Here is a 9,275-nt window from a genome sequence, read left to right as displayed (position 1 = left end):
AAAACAACTGCTAAATACTTTTTTTTTAAAAAAAATATTCTTAGAACCTAAGGAAAATCCACCACAACTGAAACCTTCAAGTGCATACTAGGTAAACTTTTTCGATGCAAACTGCACCAGATAAGCTTTATGTCAAAGAAAAGTTAAATATATAGCATAATATAATTCAACATGTTACTTACTCGGTGTAATTTCATAAGTAGCGTTGAGGAGGGTAATACGTATACAATTTTATCTTTATCTTGTGAAGGTGGAGATGTTATTCTCGATAGATCCTTGACTCAAGCAGCACACATCACTCACATATGAAAAAGATACATATGTACTATATAATATACGTACATATATATTAAATTCATTAAATGATGCAGTGAAATAAAAGTTGACTCTTGACTATGAGTAGATTTTTTAAGAAAAAAACCTTAGAAACAAGATATAAAAAATTAATTATAATAAATAAGCACCACACAATTGTTTACTTGACTCTAGCAAGACCAAGACTTTATACTTTTCTTTTTTGTGGTTAGATATACAAGTAGATTAGTAAGTATCTAAATGTATAAAAATTAAAACTGAGAAATCAACTTGTAAGTCAAATATAATTAACTACGTACATTATTAATTAGTTGTAATAGCGATTGATTTTTTACTATATACTATATTCTTTAGTCTAACAGAAAACGTGAACTTCAGTCTTTCCTTGTATACTATAGCTTATACTACTTTTCTTTTAATGAATTTTACGCTCTAATATTGACCATATATTAAACAAAAAAAAAAAAGTTACTTATCGAGAAATAAAGAATCTTAGTAGGTCACTTGGTTGGTCAGATAGTGTAATCAATCTTCATAATAACTATGGAGCGATAATATATATATCAAACTAAACGATCAAGAAATAGTTTCGGCATAACTAATTTCTAGATAACTTGTATTCCAACCAAACCACCTCGGAGAGTTTTGTAGTTTGTTTATTTAAAGACAGAGACAACTTCATAATTTTCGTAGTGTCCCATATTTCTTTGTCACTCTCTCTATCTCTGTCTTTTAGTTTCTAAAACCATTTCTTTGAGAGATTTATGGAAACTCAAGCTCTAACTAATTCCAACTCTCTATACATTCACAGTTCCAAAAGTGTAAGTTTCTCTCTTATCTCTTCTGAGTATTTTTATTTTACGGAACTGTTAAGGTATTGTTTGTGGTGGCGATCCAAAGGAGGGGCATATTATATAATCAAATTAATTCTTGTCTGCAGGATGAAGAAAGACTTGCAGAAGAGAGGGAAATAGATGCATGGCTTCCAATAACATCAAACAGGAACGCGAAATGGTGGTATTCGGCTTTTCACAATGTTACTGCTATGGTTGGTGCTGGTATACTCAGTCTCCCTTATGCCATGGCACAGCTTGGCTGGTACGTTATTGTTACCGCTCTTATTGTGATCAGAAAGATTATATAACTAAGAGAATGTTATACTTACGTGTGTGTATGTAATTCCAGGGGGCCTGGAGTAGCGGTGTTGGTGATATCTTGGATTATAACGTTATACACATTATGGCAAATGGTGGAGATGCATGAGATTGTTCCTGGCAAGCGTTTCGATAGATATCATGAACTTGGGCAGCATGCTTTTGGGAAGAAACTTGGGCTATGGATCATTGTGCCACAACAATTAGTTGTTGAAGTTGGAACTGACATAGTTTATATGGTGACTGGAGGGGAATCACTCCAACAGTTTTACAAATTAGTGTGTAGAAAAGATTGCAAAGACATAAAAAAGACTTACTTCATTATGATCTTTGCATCTGTTCATTTTGTTATCTCACATCTTCCTGATTTGAATTCCATAGCAGGAGTGTCTTTGGCTGCTGCTGTCATGTCTATAAGGTACGCATATTACTGTTTCTGTCTTGATCCGGGGGTCTATCAAAACAACCTTTATACCTCACCCCAAGGTAGAGGTACGGACTGTGTATACATGGGGTATGTTGTTGCTGTTTTAGTAGTAACTTCCCAGCCTTGGAAACAACCTTCAACAGAAATACACTCTTGTGGTGGGGCCCTTCTCTGGATCATGCGCATAGCGGGAGCTTTAGTACAGCAGACTATCTTTTTTTTGTTGACTTCCCACAACGGTGGATGATTGGGTTATTTGGCGTCTTCTTATATGTTTTTAGGCAATACTTACCTCATGATCAACATGATTTTAGGGTTGAGTTACGCACAAAATCTAAGAGTGACATATTAATCCCAATCCATGTTTTACTTGATGTTGGACCTCCATCTAATATTGTCGCTGATATGTCCAATCCTGCATGTGCTGGAGATCGATCTTTGAGAGTTGAGTTAGATCTAAGATCCATTTCGACAACATTCTCAATCCTTAGAGTAACTAGTAAAGTTGCTGCCATGTGACCAAGGGGTCACAGGTTCAAGCCTTGGAAACAGCCTCTGGCATAAATGCAAGGTAAGGCGGCATATGCTACACCCTTGTGATGGGCCCCTTCCTCGGACCCTGGACCTGCACATAGCGGGAGCTTTAGTGCACCTGACTACCCTTTTTTACAACATTATCAATCTTTATACTACTCAATTTTTTCAAGAATTATGATATACTATGTTCTTTATGATGATGAAGCTACTCTACAATTGCTTGGGGAGCAACACTGAAAAAAGGGGAACAACCAGATGTGGAATATGGGTACAAGTCAAAGAGCACAGCAGGAACAGTATTCAACTTCTTTACTGCATTAGGAGATGTTGCATTTGCATATGCTGGTCATAATGTTGTGTTGGAAATTCAAGCAACAATTCCATCAACACCTGAAAAGCCTTCAAGAAAACCAATGTGGAAAGGAGTTATTGTTGCTTATTTAATTGTTGCTCTGTGTTATTTCCCTGTTGCTATTATTGGCTATTGGAGGTTTGGGAATCAACTGGATGGAAGTATTTTAGATGAAGAGTTCTTGAATGAACCTACTTGGCTTATTGCTATGGCTAACATCTTTGTTGTTGTTCATGTTATTGGGAGCTATCAGGTGCTTCTTCTTTTCCATTATTTTCAACATGATTTTCTCGTTACGCTGTATTTCCTTCTCGAACCTGTTTTGAAGTGCGTTATTTGAGTTGAACATCTGTCAGAAATGGTAAGGTTTGTGTATACACTACCCACTTGAGACCTCGCTTGTGAAACTATGCTGGATATGTGGTTGTTGGGAGCTATCAGGTGCAACATAAATCACATACCTATCCATTTCTCATCTTCGATACACAGATACTGTTCGTTCTGAATCAGTGGCGGACCCAGCATTTTTAGGCTGTGGGTGCTTTTGCAGGGATTCGATCTCAGGATGCGAGACATGGAAGTTATGCCTAAAGCCAGAGCACCCAGCCATATTGTTGTTCTTCGGGTGCTTTTTTATAAATTTTACCATTTTTTCCCTGTTTCTTATATAATTATACCTCTTCTACATCGAGTTTAGTGGGTGCCCGAGCACCCGATAAATGCACGTGGGTCCGCCCCTAATTCAGATGCCAAGGACCCACGAAAAAATCTACCTTATTCATGCTCCGCACAACAACTTGTCCGGTCAATATTATATGTCTATGCTAAACTTGGTGATCTATTTTCGTCTGCAACGGTCTTACCACCTTCTTGATTGACTGTATTTGAGTCTTTTGAGTACTTTAGGATTATATTCCGTGAACTTGACTGGGTGGCCAGTTGATCGGAAGATAACTTCGATTCGTCTGGCCGGCCAGCAAGCGGGCGGCGACAGAGCGAGTTGCTCTTCTAGACGGGCAGCTGTGTGACACACTACAGAGGACCCTACCCTATAAAGTGAAACAAAAAGCTCGGTCAAATCAGTAGCAAAGACGCAATTTTATTTACTTAATTATATCTTCAACACGCCCCTTGCATATGCAAGCCTGATTCTTTCTCTTTTTAATCGATCATGCACGTGGAAATTCTTTTCGACAATGGATAGTGGTGAGACCTGAATGCAGGATCTGTGTCTGGTCTGCGCGTGTGATCATCTCATTTAAAAACTTGAGCTAATAAAAAGAGCATATTTTTTATTCACTTAATTTTATCTTCAATATCGAAAAACTTTTACATTATTAGTCTCCTAAAAATAATTATTTTCCTTTAGTTATATTGAGAACTATATGAGTTTCTTACTTATTTTCTGATATGTTATTGTAGATATATGCAATGCCAGTGTTTGACATGATAGAGACGGTGCTTGTTCGAAAATTTAGGTTCAAGCCAACTAAGATGTTGCGATTTGTTACGAGGAACATTTACGTCGGTAAGTGAAATTATATGAATTGAATTAACCAGGACTTATTAATTAATCTTTATATTGTAAATACATTTTGATTTCAATAATTTCAGCTTTCACAATGTTTGTTGCTATTACTTTCCCTTTCTTCATTGGATTGCTTGGATTCTTTGGAGGATTTGCTTTTGCTCCAACAACCTATTTTGTAAGATATCTTCTCTAAGTAATGTAATTGAAAATATAGCCACTATCATAATTTGAAATTTCACGATAATACTCTGCACGAATTTCACCTGTGAAATTTTAAATTCCATCGTAGCAGCTATTTTTCAATTTTTCAACCTGATTAATTTTTTGTTTAATCTTTTTTTTTTTTTTTTGGATTCAGCTGCCTTGCATCATGTGGCTAATAATTTGCAAACCAAAGAAATTCAGTCTCTCTTGGATTGTCAATTGGGTATGGTTGAATAATGTTGTTACCTATGATATTATTTGGAGAAAATGTGCGAAAAATAACTCTACTTAGACGAAATTTGCAGTTCCGCACCCTGAACTTTGCTGGGTTGTATGACCCTTCTAGACTATTTTTTTTTACTGTATTTAACTAGCATATATTTACCCTTTATCAAACATTTTTTTTTTATGGGCTCAATGTGCGTGAGATACATGCAGTGGTCCAAGTGACAAATATATGCCAATTAAATAAGATAAAAAATAGTCTAAGAGGGTTATAGGACTCCCAAAAAGTTTAGAATGCTAATAGCAAATTTCACCAAAGTATAGAGATATTTTTCGCACCTTTTTTCTTATTATTTGCTAATTTGTTGCTTAAAATGATATATTTCTGAGGTGGCAATATATGATTGATGACAGATTTGCATTATTCTTGGAGTACTATTGATGGTTATAGCACCAATTGGTGGGCTAAGATCCATAATTATTCAAGCCAAGGACTACAAATTTTACTCTTAGTACATCTAAATATAAATAGTTAGAAAGTTACGGGATCGGAGTGCGTCCGTGACAGTAGGTAGGAGTGTTTGTTCTTACTAGTAGTGGTGGTGGTATACGAAGTTTCTAGTTGATATCTGTTGTTTCGAATAGATCGATTGTAGTATTATTTTGTGTTAGTATTATTTTTTTACTATTTGTTCTGGTGTTATACTGTTACTTCCTATTGTCTCTTGTGTCTGTATCTTTTTTCGGACTATTTTTTATCTTGAGTCGAAGGTCTATTGGAAATATCCTCTCTACCTTATCTCTGAGATAATGGTATGAACTGCATATATTTTAATTTGTTTTTGGGTTTCATGACTTCGAAATGCCAAAAAAGTAACGTTTCTCCTAATTTATTTATAAATAAGAGGATTATATTAGTAGTAAATGTTAAATATTACTCCCTCCATTTCATTTTATGTCTCGTTATTTATTTGTTTTTAGAATTTCATCTTTTCCTTATTTGACAATTATCTAATGATATCATTTTCATTTTATATTTATTTGGTCCCACTCAATAAGAAAAGATAAGTAAAAGTAAATATTAAAGTAACGTTAAGAGGAATAATTTTATAAATTTTAAAAAGTTATTATTTATTTTTTAAACTTCATGTTTGGTCAAGTGATGACAATGGAACGAACGGCTATGACATACAACAATATATTTAGTGTATTTCCACAGAGTAGGGTCTGAAAAAAGGTAAAATATACGGAGTAGAGAGGTTGTTTTCGATAGAACTCGGCAAACGAACGGCTATGACATACTCCATAAATAAATAAATTACAAAAACGATATTGTTTTTAATAGAAAATAGAAATAAATTACAAAAAAGATATTTTTTTTAATAGAGAATAAATGCATGGCCGGCTTCCACAAAAAAAATAAAATACTGGACAGCGGACCCTGAACTAAACAATTTAAACAAAATTTAGTTGGAATCTCCGCCTTGCAAATTCCGAGACAGCCATTATCCGCCGTGTACACGCCGGAGCTGACGCCAAAACAACTACTCTCCTCCGTGTACTCGTCGGAGCTGCCGCAAACACAACTGCTCCCCGCCGTGTACTCGACGGAGCTGCAGCAAACACAACTACTCTCCTCCGTACACAACTACTTTCTTCCGATGGACAGCTCGAATTCATCGACATCAATCGATTCAAATAGCGGATTCTGCTCAAATACAAAAACTTTCTACAGTCTCCGACCACCACTAGTACTTCCTCCACAATCTTCTCCTCTCTCAGCTGCTTCCTACGCACTCTCTCTTCAACAGAATACTTCTCCGTGGCCCGATGCCACCGCCTTCATCGACTCATTCACCGGTCGCCGCATTTCCTTCTTCGATTTCCAGCAACGTGTAGTTTGCTTAGCTTCCTCGATACAGAAAATGTACCGTCTTTCCAAAAACGACGTCGCTTTTGTTATCTCTCCGAATTCAGCTCAAGTTCCGGTTCTATACTTTTCTCTTCTGTACCTCGGTGTTGTAATTTGTCCCGCTAATTCACTCAGCACGGAGTATGAACTTTCGCGGCAGATTAAGTTAACGAAGCCTGTTATCGCGTTTGCTACATCGAGAAACTTCCAGAAGCTTCCAAAGTTGAAACATCCAGCTGTTCTAATCGATTCAACGGAGTTTGAATCGATGATGACGAACAGAGGATTGAAACTGGAATCGGTGGAAGTGAATCAATCTGATTTGGCAGCGATTATGTATTCGTCGGGGACTACAGGGGAGGTAAAAGGAGTGAAGCTTACTCACCGGAATTTCATAGCAATAATTGCTAATTACCATGCTCAGAGAAAAAAAAGGGAATCGCCAGCGGTGGTATTGTATACAGTGCCATTTTTTCATGTGTTTGGTTTTCACTGTGTGTTGAAATCGGTTGCGTTGACGGAGACAGTAGTGGTGATGGAGAGATTTGATATGAAGAAAATGTTGAAAACTGTGGAAGATTTTAGGGTGACTCAGTTGTTGGCGGCTCCGCCGATTGTGGTGGTGATGGCTAAAGGAAGTGTTACTGATGACTATGATTTGAGCTCATTGGAGAATGTTGGCTCAGGCGGCGCGCCACTTGGGAAAGAGGTGATGCAAGCATTTGCAGACAAATTTCCAAAGACTATATTATATCAAGTAAGTAAAATACGCCATACAGTATATCTGTTCCACAATGAACCTCCTTTCCCTGCATTTGTGTTCTGAGATTCATATATCTGTGTGAAATTTTTCGAGAACTTCAAATTAGGAGTGTAAAAGATAAGTATTTAGTGTTGATATGACAATGAATAGGCATAAATGACATATAATGTAGCACTGATGATTCATATTCGAGCCTAAACTAGTGTAGCACTCCCTGCAAATCGAACTCATGCAGCTTGTTTCTCGAGCCAAGATTGACTCACTATCTCTGCTCCATCATAGTTATCTTCCTGCGGAAAACTTAGTGGATAATGAACTTGTTTCTTTATTCATCTCCACTTAAATACGAGTTGTTTTTATCAGGCGCGAGGTTAGAATACTGTGAAATGTGTCTAATCTACATATCATTAGCTGTGTCATTGTCAATACACCGAAGCCCTGGACCGGACTACTTGATTTTTGATTCATTGATGTAAACCTATTTGTGGCCAAGTTATGGAGTAGCCGAGAAACTCCGGGGAGCCAGTGATACATGGTTCGGAACTTAGTGAAAATAAACCTAATCCCTTACCCTCCTCACTTAGATTATAAGCCTTTTTTATCTGTCTGCAACAGAATCTGTATTCATTATGTGTCTCTGTAATCTACATATCAAGATCATAAAGTGCGTGGTTAACAGCTAGACCAAAGTTCTGGGGGGCGGAATTGTATTTTTAGCATGTAACTGAACTTGAGTTTTGAATTTGAGGGATATGGACTAACTGAAACGAGCGGGGCCGCATTTCGAGCTGCAACTACTGAAGAAATGCTTCATCGAGGTTCTGTAGGAAGGTTACTGGCAAATTCTGAAGCAAAAATTGTAGATCCGGACACTGGGATTGGTCTGCCTCCTGGTGAGCAAGGAGAGCTCTGGTTCAAAAGCCCAACCATTATGCAAGGTAACTTCAATTGAAAGACTAACTGATGTTTGACAGAAAGCTCGACTTCAACTTGTTTCAAACTAAGGCATAGTTCATTGTTAACAATGTTGTTATGTTTTTTGTAGGTTACATTGGTGATCCGAAGGCAACTGCAGAAACTCTGATGCCAGGTGGGTGGTTGAGGACTGGTGATCTTTGTTATATTGATCATCAGGGGTACCTTTTTGTTGTAGACAGGCTGAAAGAACTAATCAAATATAAAGGATACCAGGTTCAATTGCTAACTTCTTTTGTGACCTTTAAGTTTAATAGGCAACTTATATTGAAAATCCCTACTTATTCATTCTTGATTTTCAGGTTGCTCCTGCTGAACTAGAACAACTTCTTCAGTCTCACCCAGAAATATTAGATGCTGCTGTCATACCGTAACATTTTGCATTTCCGTTTTCAGACAACTCAGCTAAGACATAAGACATTCCATTTGTATACTGCTAGAAATGAATGTTGATGAATCTTATAAACAAATTTGACAGATATCCTGATGAAGAAGCTGGTCAATTGCCCATGGCGTTTGTTGTGAGACGTCCCCAAAGCACTCTTGACAAGGAACAAGTGATTGACTTTATTTCAAAACAGGTTCTTGCTATGCCTATTTGCTCCACTCCTATTTCTCCTGCCCCTGTTTCTCGTTCTGTCTCCGTTTCAGTGTTAAAAGTGTTTTAGTTTAACTAAAAACTGAGTTTTTTTTAATCTTTTGATCTTAAACAAATCACGTAGAATGTTTGTTGGAATGACCGCATTCTTTTCTAAACAACCTAAAAAGGGCAGCAACACACTTGAATTGAAACAAAGGGAGTAACAAGTTGACTACCATTTTAGATCAGAACTAGGAACCAAAATAAGAACTAGGAACCAAAATAAGCCAAGTTATAAAA

At 36.9% G+C, this 9,275-nt stretch overlaps 2 protein-coding genes across 2 annotated transcripts in view; both read left to right on the top strand.

Annotated features, from left to right (window-relative positions):
- Positions 1-978: 978 nt before the first annotated feature.
- Positions 979-5,433, top strand: LOC107868492 (lysine histidine transporter 1). Its single transcript, XM_016715195.2, has 8 exons — positions 979-1,136; positions 1,256-1,413; positions 1,501-1,887; positions 2,639-3,038; positions 4,208-4,313; positions 4,400-4,491; positions 4,675-4,743; positions 5,160-5,433. The coding sequence occupies exons 1-8, from the start codon at positions 1,080-1,082 to the stop codon at positions 5,256-5,258; spliced, it is 1,368 nt and encodes a 455-aa protein (XP_016570681.2). The 5' UTR covers positions 979-1,079; the 3' UTR covers positions 5,259-5,433.
- A 701-nt stretch (positions 5,434-6,134) lies between these two features.
- Positions 6,135-9,275, top strand: part of LOC107868494 (4-coumarate--CoA ligase-like 9) — a 7,912-nt gene continuing 4,771 nt past the window's right edge. Inside the window, exons 1-5 of the mRNA XM_016715196.2 lie at positions 6,135-7,414; positions 8,169-8,358; positions 8,466-8,611; positions 8,698-8,765; positions 8,874-8,976. Coding sequence (XP_016570682.1) covers positions 6,407-7,414; positions 8,169-8,358; positions 8,466-8,611; positions 8,698-8,765; positions 8,874-8,976 — 1,515 coding nt within the window. The 5' untranslated portion in view covers positions 6,135-6,406. The remainder of the gene's footprint in view (positions 7,415-8,168; positions 8,359-8,465; positions 8,612-8,697; positions 8,766-8,873; positions 8,977-9,275) is intronic.

Source organism: Capsicum annuum, chromosome 4 (assembly GCF_002878395.1).
Source record: "Capsicum annuum cultivar UCD-10X-F1 chromosome 4, UCD10Xv1.1, whole genome shotgun sequence".
Taxonomy (NCBI): Eukaryota; Viridiplantae; Streptophyta; class Magnoliopsida; order Solanales; family Solanaceae; genus Capsicum; species Capsicum annuum.
This window is presented reverse-complemented; position numbering and strand designations above follow the sequence as displayed.

Coding starts and splice junctions, on each gene's coding strand:
- LOC107868492 (XM_016715195.2), top strand. CDS start 1,080: ATGGAAACTCAAGCTCTAACTAATTCCAACTCTCTATACATTCACAGT. Junction 1,137..1,255: donor ACATTCACAGTTCCAAAAGT/GTAAGTTTCTCT, acceptor TCTTGTCTGCAG/GATGAAGAAAGACTTGCAGA. Junction 4,314..4,399: donor TACGAGGAACATTTACGTCG/GTAAGTGAAATT, acceptor CAATAATTTCAG/CTTTCACAATGTTTGTTGCT.